The sequence below is a fragment of the Pundamilia nyererei genome, unplaced genomic scaffold, assembly GCF_000239375.1.
Source record: "Pundamilia nyererei isolate P.nyererei 1_Seehausen unplaced genomic scaffold, PunNye1.0 scaffold00032, whole genome shotgun sequence".
Taxonomy (NCBI): domain Eukaryota; kingdom Metazoa; phylum Chordata; class Actinopteri; order Cichliformes; family Cichlidae; genus Pundamilia; species Pundamilia nyererei.
In genome coordinates this window covers 1,799,649-1,817,162 of record NW_005187433.1, presented here as the reverse complement: position 1 = coordinate 1,817,162, position 17,514 = coordinate 1,799,649, and the positions used below count along the sequence as shown (strand labels likewise).

At 38.0% G+C, this 17,514-nt stretch overlaps 2 protein-coding genes across 4 annotated transcripts in view; one reads left to right on the top strand and one right to left on the bottom strand.

Moving 5' to 3' along the window:
• Positions 1 to 17,514, bottom strand: part of LOC102207765 (katanin p60 subunit A-like 2) — a 384,693-nt gene that overhangs the window by 128,724 nt on the left and 238,455 nt on the right. The window lies entirely within an intron of this gene.
• The window catches only part of epha5 (EPH receptor A5), a 64,004-nt gene continuing 54,086 nt past the window's right edge, over positions 7,597 to 17,514 (top strand). For all 3 annotated transcript variants that reach the window (XM_013909854.1, XM_005729214.2, XM_013909853.1), the window contains exons 1-2: positions 7,597 to 7,865; positions 12,669 to 12,733. In XM_013909854.1, coding sequence (XP_013765308.1) covers positions 7,766 to 7,865; positions 12,669 to 12,733 — 165 coding nt within the window. In that variant the 5' untranslated portion in view covers positions 7,597 to 7,765. The remainder of the gene's footprint in view (positions 7,866 to 12,668; positions 12,734 to 17,514) is intronic.

The window sequence follows — 17,514 nt, the reverse complement described above, 5'->3', positions numbered from 1 at the left end:
GTGTGTGTGTGTGTGTGTGTGTGTGTGTGTGTGTGTGTGTGTGTGTGTGTGTGTGTGTGTGTGTGTGTGTGTGTGTGCGTGAGCCTACATCATCTATACTTCTGAAGGCTTCATGTCTATGCAAAGCTCAAACAATGGGGTGCGATTTAGAAGTCATTTACTTTTTACATTTCCCGTTTCTTTCAGAAGTAATTGAATTTCTATATCTTTGGTCTTGCTTTCATAATTCTAAATTCTTAACTGATTACAGAAACACAGAGGTTTCGAGACATTGCTTATGGTTATGTTTTTTAATAGAATCTTTGGAGGACCACGTTTGAAGTGTGGTGATATGACAATGAAGTGTAGGAAGGGAAAACAAGTGAGAAAGTTTACCACCAGAACAAAGTAAAGAGAAAGAGAGTAAGAGTATAACATAGGATGTATTGGAGAAAAAGCTGTGGGAGAGGAAAGCAAAGTGACAGAAAAGTACATGGACTGATGTGGGGTAAGACTGACTGAAAAGAGAGGGAAAGAGGGGGTAGACTGGAAAAGACAAAAAGGATGAAACAGATAAAAGAGGATAGGGGAGCTGGGTGTGCCTCTGGGAAATGGAGAAAAGCCATAGTAAAAATATACCAAAATACTGAGGGGTGAGGGAGTGGGGGTTGTGTTATGTAACTTCAAAATGGTAGCTCTGATTTTTAAAATAATCTGAATTCTGAAGCACCCTCATGTATCCTCCAAGCTGATTTTTGTATAATCAGAACAAAGACACTGTGTCCTGTGACTTAGACTGCATGAAGTTGAGGTGAACTGAAGCCTCCCAAAATTTAAGGGTAAAAACAAATGAAGAAACAAACAAACAACAAAAGGAACCTTCACAATGAAATCTTTTACCATCTACTGCTACTGACTGCTTTATGGAACGTGGTACACAATAACTTGTATGTATTACATAATGCACATGTTTTATATTCATACCACATTATGCATCTGGCCACTTCTCCCAGCATTCGTTCCCTGTATGCAGCCAGAAGGACTCACCCGCACTACGGCCTGACCACTCTTGCTTTGCATCTGCTCTGGAAGCGACTGGGAATGACAACTACTCAGCCACCAAGTGGTAGGCCATCACAGAGCGGGGTCAGTGGATGCTGAGGCTCACTGTGTGCCTGCAAAGTCAGTGCAGACCTCAAAACTTAATGTGGCCTTCAGATTAGCTCAAGAAGAGTAAGAACAATAGTAAAAACCTCACCAGAGAGAATGCTGTGAAAGTATTTCTCAAAGTGTGGCTGGTTGCTAATTTCTTCCTGTGCATTAGCCCTGGTAGTTTGGAGGACAATGCCGTAGCTCCCACCTCCTTCTGTCTCCTGTGCTTTTTCGGCAATACTGGTGTTTCCAGAGTACTCCAGACTTTGGAAAATCTCTCTGAACTTCAAAGTTTTGCTCCCCTCCATCCCGTGATCATTTGCTTCATCAAGCTTCACCTGTAAACACAGGATAAATAACATAGACATACTGTATATAATGATTGCTGTGAAATCAAGTCTTACATAGGTTATATTTTTTCAACATACAGTGTTGTTGCTTTCCTTTTTTGTTTCACTTTTAGTCTTACTGCATTGTAAGACTTACACCAATACCAAGACCATAAATCAAAGTACTGTCTTTATTTAGTGTTTATGCAACAGCTCATCTTACAGTAAATCCTTGAGCCCTTTTTTCTCTTCAGTCTTCACTAGGAATAAGTTCTTCCTCAGCCTCTACATACACTTTTTAATATAAAGTATATATTCTGTAGGTCCTGAGTTAGGAGATAAAAAGTGTGAAAAGAGAGCAGTAGGATTTGGAGCAGCATGCAGAGGGGAGCAGCCAAAATAGAGGGAGAATATCAGCAGCCCTGCCTGCCAGCCTCACTGAGCTGCTAAGCAGGGCTTAACGATGCCCAGGGGGTTGTGTATGTGTGCGTATGTGCATGTCAGTGTGAGTGTGTGTGTGTACATTTTTTGTGCGCTTTCCTTCTTTATAAGCCCAAACAAGAGCTCCATGTTTCGGGGTCAAAGAGAGGCCAGAGAATTTGAAATGTATAACTTTGTTTGAGGGCAGATAACTACTCAAGCAGTTAGTAAACTATGAAAGGCAATGTAGGTTGTTTTATTTGCATCAAAAGTGCAGAAAGAAGAAGCTCTGTTATTCCTTATTCCTCCCTACACTGGAGTCCGTTTGTGGTGCTTGAAGGTCGCTTGACAGTTGGATACTTAACTGTCTTTTAGACAGCACGGTGCCATAAGGAAACATCTGTCAGACCTGCCCGCTCTTTCTACAGAGTCATGATGATGTTGTCAGCTTCTTTTTCTTACCTGACAGCAAGGAGGTTCACCGTGAGAGTTGAACAACTAATGATGTTGACACTATCTCCCAGATTGTTTGTCCTCTCCTGAATGAACAGTCAACCTGAGCAACCCGTTGGAGCTACCAGTGCATCAGTTAGGACAGGTCTCTTCCTCTATGGAACCTGTAGCAGACCTGGGGGTGTAATATGAAAAAAGATTAATGGGTTAGGGAGCTATGGTGAGACTAAAGCCAGAATATTCTCTTTTCACATGACTCCAGCAGTAATGTATGTTGTACCTCACCTGTTCAGGTGGAGGTTATTTTCAGTTTTAAAATTAATTCAACAGTAAAACGTGCCAACTTTAGAAAATTATATTTGCAAGCCTGTTGAGTTATAGATTTGTGAGGCCGTAAATGGAAGTAATACAATTACAGCAGTGCAAATGTGTGTTTGACAGGGGAATTAACATGCATTCAGTAGATGAACAGAATAAATATTTCTGATTGGTCTGCACTGTGCTGATGTTCCACATTAGAAAACTGATACATATTAGTTAAGTTGTAGAAGTAAATCTAGCCATTTTCTTAACAACTGATCCAACTTCAGATTGTAGGCAAGCCACCAGGCTATTGCAGGGCTAACACAGAGACACAAACAACCATTCACACTTGCATTCACACAAATGGCCAATTTAGAATTACCGGTTAAACTAACGTGTATGTTTTTGGACTATGAGAGTATCCAGAGTTTTCAGACTGAACCCGAGCAGACACAGGGAAAACATCAAACTCCACACAGAACAGCCCAAGCTGGACTCAAACCCAGGACATTCTTGCTATAAAACATTGCTAACCACTTCTCAGAAGCAACAGAAAACCAACTTCCAAATTTACAACATTTTTTTTCCAGCCCTGTGACCAATTCCTCAGAGGTTGATCAGTCCATATTGTGCAGAGGACAATAACATAAAAAAAATACCTTGGTTAACAAATAAATTGCGGATTCACCATTGTAACTATAACTTTGGGATCTAATTTACTTACTTACTACTTTGTTGAGCCAGCTAATGCAAAGAAAACCTGTCTATTTTCAGCTTGCTTAGCAGTGTACCCTTCTGCAGTTGGGAAAGACAAAGTTTAGCTGTTAACATGATGGTGCCTCGTTTTCATGGTAGGTGCTCGAGTGTGCCAGCATGCACAACAGAAGGCCTCTGGAACTTTGCCAAAAAAGGCAGCCAGAATTCATGATAGTAACTAGAAATACTCTTGCTGTTGTGAAAAGTAAAAATGTTCATCATTCTCTTCTTGAGCCCTAAACAGAAACATTTCTATTCTCTTACAGTTTCTACACATCATGGTGGGAATGTTCTAGAAGGAATACTGTAATAAAGTTGAAATATCCCTTTAAAGCCAAATGTGTTGTAGTGTTTCACTATTTAATGTCATGGTATTCTGAAAAATCCCAGAGTTCCCTTCAACAAGGAGCCAGCTGGTCAAGTCCAAAAGCTGATTATTTGGGGAACTGGGTGATAATACTGTATGTGTGTGCATGAATCTTTGTGTTGGGGTTAAAATACACAGTAATGTCGTGTTTGTATATAACGTGCATGCATTTAGTTATAAACTTATTTTTTTATGGTTACACCCTGGGAAAAACACATCAACATTATATGTTCTTCATATTAGTAATATGGCGAGAATAAAAGAAATCACTGCAATTATAGGACTGCATGTTCATATGGGTAAAAGGCATTTGGTTACATACGGACAGCTTAAAAGGTTGAAAAGCTTAGATTCCTTCCAACCAGATTACTGTAAATACTAGAAATATTATGTCAAATGGTCCAGCAGTAAATATGTACAAAAAAGAAGACATGCTATAGTCAGCTATTTAGTTGTAAAGTGAGATCTTCCCAGCTGGAAGGCCAGGCTAGTCTCGACTCCCTAGGCTTGCAACAAAGGTGTTTAATGTGTACTGTGCCAACAAGACGCTCACTGCAACAAATGTGTGTGTGTGTGTGTGTGTGTGTGTGTGTGTGTGTGTGTGTGTGTGTGTGTGTGTGCGTGCGTGTGCGTGTGTGAGAGAGAGAGAGCGGAGGAGACAGGCAAACCTCTACAGTATTTACAGTGTGTGTGTGTGTGTGTGTTGCACTGACCCTCTCTGACCTTGCTTTCCCTTTCCCTCCCCTACTGTCATGAGTGAGCAGACACAAAATCACAGCTGACTATTCAGCCCCCAAGGTACCATCACATCTGATTGCACCAAACCACTGGTTTTGGAAAATGCTTCATGGTGCTCTACCATGTAGTGATAAAAAAGACATTCTGCCACCAATGAACAAAATGGGAAATGGTTGTGGTTTTCAGATGAATGGCATGCCTATTTATTTATTTATTTTAGCATGTGTATTTACTAATATGTGTAATTTGAACTTACTGGCCATACTGTTATTAAAGAAAACTTCACAAGACATCAAAAGGACAATATCTGCAATTTGTTGTGAAGCAGTATTGTCTTTTTCTATCTCTTTAACTGGCCATATATACATTTGCTAATAGGAAAAGCACAGATACTCAGAGTCACATAGAGAGTTATTACTCTGCCATGCAGAGCCCAGCCTGTCACAGGCCGCAAAACAGCTCTGATGAACTGTACACTGCCTGTCTGGCACGAAATGGAAGACACACAGAGTCAACAAATGGATGGTGAACTTAGTGGTGTATTTAGCAACTAAAAGGACAGAGCTAGTAGAGACCCACAAAACATAAATGTTAGAATGAATGCTGCATCCCCCAAAAGAAAAAAAAAATATACAAATTCTTTTTTTTATTATTATTATTTTCATGGCTAATCTAATCTTGTTTGAGGATCTTAGTCTGAGTGCAGCTGTTGTATCCTAAAACTGATACATCTGGAGAATGCCTACCACTTCCTACATCGTCTATTTTAGGGAATTCCACCTGTCCATCCTTGCTTTTATATAACTCCATTATTGCTGACCTAAAAATATCTAAAAGTGAAACCTCACTCTTTCCACCCATTTGCCAAACAGGCGTAGAACAACAAAAATGCATTCTCAACCAACAAAAATGAGAAGATTCATCTGATGGTAAGGCTCCTTGCGGGGTGAATTTTTCTTACACTTTCCTCCGCAGACCTTTTATAGAATTAAACCGACACCTCTAGGAGACAACAACAGTTTCTGGCATCCCAGAACCACCTCCACACCCGCTGTCACTGCTGATCAGACCCCTACACGTCTACAATACACTACCACCTTGGAATTACACCTACAGTTGCATTTGTGCTTGGCAAACAATTTTTTCACATATTTAAAAGGATGCAATATTTAAAATTCGAGGTTGTTCAATTTCTGTAGCAAAAACAAAACGTGGGGCTCTGTGCGCCTATCAGCGAGGTATCTTGATGTGTTTCCAAGTTGGGGTGAGAGAGAAATCAATACCTGTGTCTATCCATGTGTTATATATGCGTAGATCTGTGTGCATACACAAGGAATGTAGGAGGTGTCAGCAGGGTAACACATGTGAATAACACCACGAATTGCTTAGTGATTAAAGAATGTAATTTCACCACAGAGAACGAGAGAGAGGAAGAAAAAGTGAAAAGCAAAACACATACAGAAAACACAAATAAGTAACAGAGATAAAAATACAAAGAGATACGGCATTAATTGGTCTAAATGGATAAAGGTAACAGAGAAAATGTAGAAGATGGTCACAAAGGAAAGGAAAGCTCACACAGAATCAACATACAACTTCTTAAAGTCTCACATTCAAAAATTATGAACTGATTTTAGGCAGTTTGAGGAATTATAATCTTACAACACAGATTATAAGAAACTAAAACTCAAATACACCAAAGCACATTTAACCGGAAAGCAAGACAATTGTACCGAGATGGCTGATGGTGCACTTTTTTTGTTTGTGTGTTTTTAGTTGGAGCAAATAAACTCAATAAAAAATGTTATGAAAAATGAAAAAAGTATTTGGAGACTGTTCCAGTTATTCTTAGTACACTGAATTGACATTAAAAGATAAGATAAAAGATAAAAGTAAACTGAAAGCCTTGAATTAAACCTCTTAAGAAAGAAGTCTTCATCTAGATGGGATAATCAGTGATTACACAATTAGTATACCTGTAGACTCATACTTTAGGTTTATGTAAAACTAAGTTGTATATTTCTATTAAAAATCAGGGTTACAAAGTAGTTTCTTTCTTCTTTTTAAAAAAAATTATTAATTAATTTTTTTTTTACTGCTAAAAGCGTTGCAGAACACAGAAGAAATAAGAAGAAGACAGGGGTGAGAAACCATCAGTTAAAGAACCCTCAACATTGATGGATACAACATAGATGTATAGCTCTTTGTCAAGAACTGTGTTGCATGCCAAGCATGAAAAAAAATATAGTGTTAAAAATATTTTCTTCCGCCGATCCAATCCAGAGTCATCGAGTGTGGAGGATCGTATCCCAGCTATCACAGGACTAGAAGCAGTCACTGGTCTAACACAGGGCTACCACAGAGCGAGACAGACAATCATTGTCAGCTGTCTGTAGCCTGAAAATGATCTATAAAGTCCACAAACCAAAGTGATTATATGAGACACAGGGGCTGGAAATGCTGCCCAGAGGCAATATTTATTGGAAATCCACATCCTGTTCACTACTACTGTACAGAAGATGTTAATACTACAATAACTGTATTACCAGTAAATTATCCTACTAAATAAGGGTTACTTTTGCTTTTACAGTCTGTTGTTCCCTGACGTGATACACCAAGAACTACTGAAAGATAATAAAGCAAACACTGCTGCAGCAGCAGTCAAATAATGCGTCTTTAAACATTCTCTCAGTAGTTAAAACGGCAGTTGTTGCGTTATAAACATGTTGTCAAAAACTGAATACAAGCACTGATAACCCACATAACTGAAAGCAATGCAGCTGGACTGAAACAACGGGGATATGTTTTTTTTTTCTTTTTAAAAAACACCTCAAAGTACCTGCGCTCTGTTCTTTACAAATCCAATTTTGTAGCAAGTCTCAATCGTGGAGAAACGCAGAGCAGGAGAGGGCAACTTAATACGAACAGTAAGTAATGCTTTTACGGTCAACAGAGGTAATGAGTGAGGGGTAATCGATTATTGGAGAAATGAGTTCAGCGGCAGTGGGGTTCACCTGTGGAGGGTCTGTGATTGGAGAGACTGAGCTTCACTCCGCCTCCCGACGCGCTGCCCGCCTTCCCAAAACCAGAGCGCACTCGGCTCCTCATTGCCTCCTTCTTGCCGCCGCATAACATGATCCCCATCTTTCTGAGCGGACTCATAACGCGACAGATGGTTTCACTACGCTTTCCCCTTCTGTTCTGACCGAAACTGCTGTTGTTTAAGAAAAAAATCTTGTTGCTGGTTTTGGGTTTTTTTGGATGCGCCATGCAATCTCGTTGGTGGAGTTGTGGCATTCGGTTGGTGACATGGACATGGGTTTGGAGCCTGGCATTTCTCGGAGCGTGGTGCATTCCCGCAAACGAAGGTAAACTAAAACAGGAAGGATTTAGGGTTACTGACAGCGCTGTTTGGTTAGGCTTTAACGGGCGCCGAAAATCGGTTAAAGGTCTGCTCGTACCACAGCTGGTGCCCAGACCATCGGTCTCAGACTCCTTGGCTGGTCTATTCGTTTCTGGAGCCGTTTGACGGCAGAAAGAGGTCATATATAATATTAATACAAACAGATTATCTTTATGACAGCTGTGTGCCCCGTGTGTGCAATGACTCTGTGTTCCCAAACTGTAAAGGGTCGAATAAAAAAAGACCTTTGGACAGAACATGTCTCTTTTTGATAACCATTCCTCTGAGGACATGGCAGCGCCAACAGACGCACAGTGCGCTGCAAAAATCTCCGTATCACTCTTTAGCAATTTTGTCTTTAGCGTGTAAGGTGCTCACCATAGACTGGACGAAGAATGCAAATTCACATTTTTATTTTTGTATTTATTTATTTTCTCTCTCGGTAGTTACTGTAAAACGACTCTAAAATTAAATTGACCGCTTGGCTTCCCACTTATTAAAATGCTGACGTTTAGGTGTGACAATAACTTGATTTCCCTGAAAACTCATTTAGTTTGGGCTTGCCTTGTTCCTTTATAGGTTTGTTCATGTTTGGTTCTTTCAGCACTTATCATGTCAGATTAATCTGTGACCGCTCATAAATTTCCTCAGTTCCACAGTATATTGCAAAATACCTGCAATATTCTTATCATCAGAACAAATGCACACCTACACTGTCCTACTAAATGTGAAAAGTGGGCAACTGTAAAGTGGCATAAAATAAGGATAAATATTTGACAATGTAGGCACAAAAAACTGAGTAAGAAGTGTAAAATAGTCTGCCAAATACTGTTCCCACGCCATTGTCTGCATGAGCAGCATTTTAATAGCTCCAGATGAATACCATTGTTTGGAGCTATTAGACAGCATTATCCGGGAAAGAGAGCACATTCATCAAGCAGCATATTCTCCACATGGCAGATTTATTTGGTAAAAGTTTATATTCACCAAAGTTCTCAATATTTGGCCACAGGACACTGAGGGGTCCTGGAGCGTTTAGCAGGGCGTCATTGGCCAGCACATGAAAAGTTCACAAAGATTGTTTAGATTATATCTTTCTTTCTTTTCTTTCTTTTTTATTGAATCCAGGAAACCATGATGTTTCGTGTTCAATTTATGAATATATCCTTAATGTGATAAGGTGCACTGTTCCATTAAATAATGAAAATATGCATGTGGTTGAAATACACCTACATTTATTCGTCATTAGTATCAAAACCTGCTGTCAAAATACTTGAATACCCCCCTTTTTTAAAGCCAAAGCCTTTTTAAAGCCAAGCTTCAGGATGGAGTCAATGAAGTGAGTGAAGGGGAAATAAAAAAAAACATGCCAGCATTTGATCTTTCACATCTGGCATATACGCAGACATTTGTTTTCTTTGTTGTCTTCAACTATCAAGTTAAAACCTGTTCATCTCATTCTAATTTGCAGAGAAAAGATATTAAACTTTTACTTAACCAAACACCAGAAATAAAGCTGTTCAACACCCAGCCAGTCAAGAACCATTTACCAGAGGTTAACCATTTAAAACCAACGTTAGATTCATTTGACAGATATTTGCATTGCAAAGGATAATCACCATAGCACTGCATGCATAATTGGAGAGGTGAGTGAAGCCCATAATTAAACTAGCCTCTTCTCTCATTTGACTAATTAATTGTAATTAGTTAAAAAAAATACAATTAAGGAATTTATTTTTTGCTTGTGTAGACAAATTTGAAAAATATTTGGGTATTTTGGCCACTTGCCCATCTCAGGTTTTGTTTTGAAAAAGAGGAAGTTCTTATCTGACAGCATGCTACTAACCTCATGTAAATGTTTGGTTTTCACTTATTCGCCAGTCTCACTGACTTACTTACTAAATCAGGATACAATTGTTCAAAAATTTAAATAAATAAAAAGGAAGTTGTGCACACATTACCATGTTGAAAATTCCATCTCTTGAAACTAATCAGCTCATTTTTAAAAAACTAATGAAATTCAGAGTACATCCCAGAGCCTCACATCTGTTACATTATTACTGTGTTTGATTAATCATGATATGTGACACGAGGAAGATATGGGGTTTTGGGAGCCTAAACGGATTTTAAAAGCTTTCACTTTACTTTTTGTTGGCTGTGGCATTGATCAAATGGAAATGGTGAATCTGGAGTAATTACACCAAATGGCTTGAAAGAAAGAATATTTGTCTGCCTCTCTCTGTGTGGGAGGAGAAAACAGACCATTAATCCCAGAGAACTCTGAGCTAACACGTAAATTGTCAAAATCAAACATCACAAGGTACACACAGCGAAAAAAGAAAAAAAGATGAGGGGACTGCATTAATTAAAATTGCGCATTTCATATGTGCAGGTAAAAGTAACAGGTAAGATATGGTTACACACGAGACTGTTAAAGATAACTTAGGTCAAGGAGTAAAACTGCATAGTTTCAGTGTAACTGAAAATAAATGTCCTTTGTCTAACAGCAACAACACTTAAATTGAGGAGAATTTTATCAGTATTTCCAATGTTAAAAATCCGCATCCTTCAAAGGATTTAAAATATGTATCCTTGAAGTAATGTCACTCAAGACTTTAAATCACTACATTCATTTAGCTGAGATGACTTTTAATAATAAGTGCTATAGATCATTGTCATAGCCGAGCTCTAACTTGTTAGGTGGTTTAATCCTTAGAGAGAACAAGAGAGGGAAAGAGGTAACATATCCCTTATGATCTAGTTCAGTATCACTTATCTCTTCTTTATGGCCTAATTAGTTGTCTAATCGCCTCCTAAGGACATTTTTTATTATTCTCTGTAGAACAGTGAAGACAGTAAGACAGGAGGTGTGTCTACGTCTGTGTGTTTGTGTGGTGCTCGGGGTTGCAGAACGTCTGTGTCTGAGATATTGAGCAACGCTGCATACACCAGTACACCTTGTGATGCAGATTATTTATGGATGCCTATCATTTTGTTTACATTAGGGCAGGGTTCATGTGTAGTTTGGTTGTTTTATGACAGCACATGTAACTGTAAATGTTACACTCAACAGCTGGTCAGAAAGTCACCAATGTTTCTGAAATTGTGTTTTTGGATAGTTGGCTGATTTTTATTTTTTTTTACATACATTAATGGTTGGTTTGTGTAAATGTTACATGTGAAAACCTGTTTTAAAGAACAGCAGAAGTTTTACCTTATCCAAGATTTTTAGGAGGTTAAGTCTTAAAGATTTGTTTTTACCAACCTGGCTAAGCTGTGATGGGTTAAAGAAAAATGTCTCCTAATGCATAGTGTGTCCACCAGTCCCCTGCTAGACTCAAATGCAATTTCTGTTTTTCACTTCCAGTCTTATTTTTTGTTGTTCATCATCAGATTTCATGTTTACAACATAGATGCAAAAAGATTTCTTATGAAGTTAAACATGTGACAGAGCTTAACCAAAATAGAATAAAGGCTTCAATTTAGACATGAACTACTTAGTCATAAAAACAGGTAGAGAGACGCGGCAAGGAGAAGTATCCCCTTTGTCTGCTGTTGTAAGTAGATACAGATAATGTTTGCTTCAGTTAGCAATATTTTCTAATGTCTATCTCTTAATCTGCTTCAAGTATAAAAGCTTGTCTATGGGTCACTTGGTTGGACTTTTCTTTTATTGTTTGAGTACACATTGTATCAAACAAAGAACAAGCTAAATGTTATCGTAGAGGAGATAAAGAAAACTGAACTCTGCTTTAACAGAATATGAGCTCAGTTTATGACAGCATACGGTGTTGTAAACTGTGTCACATCATTAATATACTACGTGTTAACCTGCTTTGTTCTCGCCCAGTCATGTGGCCACAATGATTTAGTCAGATTCTGCACCTGGGTGTTAACATCTGCCTATCTCAGCCATATCCAGCATGTTTATAATGAGAGCTTAGGTTCAGTAAACACCTAATATTTTCCAGATGTTGACATGTGCTTTTGTTGAGATAAAACTAACAAGCCACTAAAGAGAATATTGTTTAGTGCCTCCAAATATGTCAAAAAACTGAGATGACAATTGCCTTCACGAGAGGCTCTTTTGTCAAGACCTGTTGTGCATTTGATGCGGAAGAAGCATGTGAAGGCACACACGCAACTTGCGAGATTCCGCTGTTACCAGTCTTGCACAAGAGTTGATGGAAACACACTTTAAGGATTTGAAGTGATCAAGTAATTGCACTTGACAGCTTTCAGCCGGGAAGCTGAGCAGGGAGGTTTTCTTTTTTTTAATGGATTAGTTTGAGTTTGAGTTGTGTTGCAGACACTGAATTGTGCGTACAAAGTTGTGTGGGAGTTTTTGGTTAGCAAGATCCCACATTCTCATTCACGCACACATTCTAATTCAATAGATTTTATATGTGGAATTATTTTTGACAAATGAATGTGGATAGAAATCCTTTGACTTGGGCAAATATTTGCTCTGATGAATGAATCTGTAATAGGTATAATGTCTGGCTTCTATTTTCTTAAGCATTTCTTTGTGACTAAGGTGTTCTTAGCACATCCAGTTGAGTCTATTCACCAATCAGGCTTTGTGATGCAGCAAGCCCTGGCCTTCATTAGCTGAATATGTGTAAATCATTTTATCTTGGTGACTTGTTATAATAAGGGAGGGGTAAACAAAGTGAGGATTTATATTTCTTCTTCCTTTTGCATTTCTAATGAATCAGCTTGTTGCTCATCTTTACTAACAATTCTTTGTATTCCCAACCTTCAACAGTGAACCTGCTGGATTCCCGCTCTGTGATGGGAGACCTGGGATGGGTGGCCTACCCTAAGAATGGGGTGAGTATACCTCTTTCTAAGATGTATCGAAAAGGTGTTGATTTATAAAAGTGTGGGTGAGATTAGACAAATACTAAATCTCCATTTTTACAGATGCTGCAGTCAGCTGTTAGCAATTATGATGCTTTTGATTCATGATTAGTGATCTTTTTTTTCTTACCCATTAGGAAAGTAAACTCATTTGTGTGTAAATCAAAAGACACTTATAATTATAGTTTACACTGAAGCATACTGTAAGTTATTCTTTTGTTTTATCAAGGTGAAAGATCATTTTATTTCCAAGAACTTTCAGTTCATTATCAGGGTAAATTGAATTCATGAATAATATATCGAAAGTCACCATGGAATATTTTATTCTCAAGCCAGGAGTTGAATTTCCATTTCCAAGTATTCCCAAGGTGAAGGCTAATTAGAGAATGACTTACTAGACTTACTAAATTGTTATTTCATGGTATTATATAGTGTATTTTAATGAGGAAAAATGGTGCTTTAAAAATGATTAATGTCTTTTCGATTTTCAATACTACCTTAGAACATCAGACATTAAGCTACAACTGAGTCTGTCATACTTACGTGAAAAATGGAAGTGTGGAACATCTGGGGGTTTACAGTGCCGTGGCTTATTTAAACAGAAATGTTTTGTGCATCGATTTGATCCACATTAAAAATCTCCTACTGGCAAATCTTCTCTGAAAAGATGCAGCTATACACACCGTACCAATAGTGCTGACCATAGCATTTTCTTAGCTTTGAGCATTCAAATCACAGCCCACTCTGTGGCGGTATGTAGATGGGAAAGATAGTGCTGACAAAAGCAGCCGTATGTGCAATCATATTAATGAAGATTTCATTATAGCGTGCGAGTTTTTAACAGTACAGCTGCATAAATAACTACGTTTAGGGGAGATGGAGAGAGGAAATAAAGGACTTCATTAGACAATCCAAGGATCCCTTAACGATGTCTTAATTAGTTGTTATGTTTATATTCAGCTGCTTTTTAAGACGACTCGTTTTGGGGGGTTGTCTAACAAAGACACACCAAACATGTCTTTATTTCCCAGTTGGCCATTATAACGTGTTCAGTGTTGGTACAACAGCACACTATTTGCAGTCTTGGACTTTTTTTCACACAAGCACACACTTTCACACTTCAAATTTTGGCTAAATAAGTACTTGAAAAGGCACGAAAGTTATTTATTTAATGGTTTTTTTAAGTCTCATGTTCCAGATGGCTTGATTTATTCCTGGTTTTCTCCTCTTCCCTTCATCCCCATCATTGCCTTTACTTCCATTCTTCCATGTCCCTGAACATGTGCAAGACTCCTCATCTCCAATTTCTTCTTATTCTTGTCCTCTACTTGCCTTTGACTCTTACTCTTCTCTTTGCTTCCTTTGGCATTGTTTTTTTTTTTTTAAATAAAGATTTGACAGTTTTTTAAACTTGAATTTAAACAAAAGGGATTAAAATAAGAGCTTTAAATGTGTCTTAAAATGTGATGGATGACCTTGAAAAACTTGGACAGATTTCAGAGAATGCAGTAACACCAAACACAGCATAATTACTGTAACAGATAAATGTCTTGAAGTAGGAGAGTGAAACACTCTAGTGATTTACATGGTAGCTTGAAATTGGATACTTGGAGTGGAAAATCATGAATACTGTGTTATAAAATCCTGTTTCTAAAAGCTGGTTTGTGTTTACGATGAGTTCCTTGAACTTTGCTGTTTAGAGTTGTTGTTTCTTCGCTTCTTTATCCACATCTTTTCTCTATACACAAGCTCAACATTAACCGAAGTTTAAAAAGACCTCTGGAAGTCTAATCTAATTTGGAAGTCTGAGTGGAAAAAAATCACCAGGCCTCGCTGGCTGGTACCCAGAGTTATTTTTGTTTATTGAGACTTGGATCTTTATTCTGGCAATATGGAAAGAGAAGTAGGGAGAACTGGATATATAGAACGATAAAATGGGATTTTTCCAGATGAAGATATGCATGAGAAGCATGAGAAACCAGTATTTCTTTGATCTCGAGAACAGAATGCTTTCATCTTAAACTATTTTTGATAGAGGAGAAAGTTCCCGAAATAAGGACAATAGCAATTGGAAATTGGAAATCTAAAAGGTAAAATATAGTAGCTTTATTTTCACTGGGATGTAATCATAGGTAGAGAGCGGATGCTAAGGCAATTATTGAACTTGTTGTGGTGTTGTGTGTTCATGTGAATGGGGGAAAGACCAAAACAGCTTTTTAAAACAGGCTGTAAACATGCTACTGTTTTCTGCTTATTTTACCCTAAGTTCTATTAGGATTGACTTGAGGCCAAGCCTCATCTGGCCAGTGAAGAAACTGCACTATTTGGTTTCATTTTTCAGCACCAGAGACTGACAATTGTTTGCACATGAAAAGACTGAGCAAGAAATGCTGTCGTAATTGAGGCTAAACATGGAGGAGTTTTGATTCATCAACATTTGAACTTTTTTTCAATGTTGATATCAACTGTATATCTCCCTATTGCCAGTGGAGGAGCATTTACTGATAGTTTGGATATGACTTAATTATGTTTAGATGTTTAGGGTCATATAATAAATTCTAGTTATGTGCTCTACATAAAAAAAGACCACCACGCACAGTGCTGTTCAAATATCTTGGGCCACCAATTCTTTATGTTTTGCTAGGAAAATGGGGAGTGTGTGCAGGGTTTTATTGAAATGTGCAAACATACATGCATTATATATAATGCAAAAGCAGAGTTTGTACAATTCTAATGAGCTGGAAAGTCAATATTTAGTATGACCACCTTTATTCTTCAATACAGCCTCAGGCAAGTTCCCTTGTAATTTCTTTAAGTAGTCTGCAAGAATAGTTCTTCTGGGTTCTTGAAGGACATTTTAAAAGTCCTCTCATGCTTTCCAGATAGTATTGATATTTCTTTGTTGATAATTCCACACAATTTTGACAAGATCTCCAACACCGCTGGCAGAAACGCAGCCTCAAACTATGACAGAGCTTCCACCATGTCAGACACTCACTGTTGTACCTCTCTTCTGACCTTGTTCTTACGTGTTGACAGTGATTTGAGTCATTTTTTTATAATTTGGATTCATCACTCCATCAGACCCGTTTCTACGTAATTCAGCCCAGTTCCTTTGTAATTTAGCATTCTTCAACCATTTCTCCCTGTTTCCCTTCCTTAAGAATGGCTTCTCTACAGCCACCCCCGGGAAGGGCCTTGTTCCATATTTCTTAAGGACTTTCAAATACTGTTCATCTGCTGTTGTTTCCTCTAGTTCTTGTTTTACTGTTACTATTTTATGCCTGTCAGACTGTGTTATTGTTGACATTTTTCATAGCTTTAACTAAATAAATTAGAAATTTGTGTGTTTTTGCAACAGGGTGCTTGTAAGAAAGTGTCTAAAGGTAGAATTTAAAGTTAATTCTTTGCTAAATGATCTGTTATGTGTGGACAAAACACTGGACTATTCCTCCAGATAGGGACCTTTTTTGCCTGAATGATTCATAGGTGAGATTTAAGTGGCTTAAAAAAACCAACAACAAAAAAAATCTCTGACAGTGGTTAAATACAAGAACTGGACTGAAAATGTGTGAAAAGGTATCCATTTTCCAAATAAAAACTTTCAGAAAGCCTGGAGAACAATTGCTCAAGACCACTTTAAAAAAATTACAAGAACCTCAGACTCCTTGGAAGCAAAATATAAAGGCAGGAGGGGTGGTTTCAGACTTTTGAATAGGACTGTAACTTTGGCACATAATAATTAGAGAAACTGGCCAAGATATTTGTGGTATCCTCGACATAATTAACTGCTATTTAAGTATATTTATTACACCCAAAATTACTGATACCTTTTATAATTGGCTTGTTATAGTGACAAAATACTTCATTTGTTTAAGTGTTTTGTAGTCTTATGAAATTATAAACAGCTTCAGTACTTGGAACTCTGAAGTTCATGATTCAGAACTTTTCAGTTTCTAACAACACGCTGTACAATTAATCTTTTACGTTTAACTGCTCACTGATTAGGTAATCAGTGAGTCATTCAACTCTACCATACAGTTTCATTTATGAGGTGAAATTTAAAAAAAGCAAAACCAGACTAAATTGATGTAATCACTGATTCCCTTGGCTGAACAGCCAGTTAGAGAGCTCTTTTTCATCAGCTGTATCCACTGATTCACTGTGCTCAATTGACCGAAGATAAAGACAGGCTAACGCCAAAAGTACCGAACAGACTTCAAGAACTGTGGCTGAGCACAGATGCTAAATGATATCCCAATGACAGCTTACAGCAGGCTTGTTTTGTGCAGCAGATTATATACTATTTAGCTGATTTTCTTTCCAGTTACAGTAGAAAGATGAAAGGAAGACAAGGTGAGTTAGAAAGAAAAGAAAGCGGACAAGTTGAAGTGAATGGGGAAGCCAAATAAGTGTTGCAGTGTTGCAAGAAAGACAAAGTAGTTTGAAAAAATTAGAGAGGTTAACTGAAATCAGGGAAATATTGGAAGATGAGAAGTCAGAGGAGGAAGAAGGCAACCTGCATTCACTTTGTTAGACTTTAAGATTGTGTAATTAAAGTAAGAATAAAGGACACAAAGGGAAAACGATGATAGACATGGGTGAAAAAAAATAAATCAGGGGAATGAGAGAGGAGGCCATAGATGGAAAGAGGTGGTGTGTGTGTGTGTGTGTGTGTGTGTGTGTGTGTGTGTGTGTGTGTGTGTGTGTGTGTGTGTGTGTGTGTTCCTCTGCAGAGACCATGTTGCAGG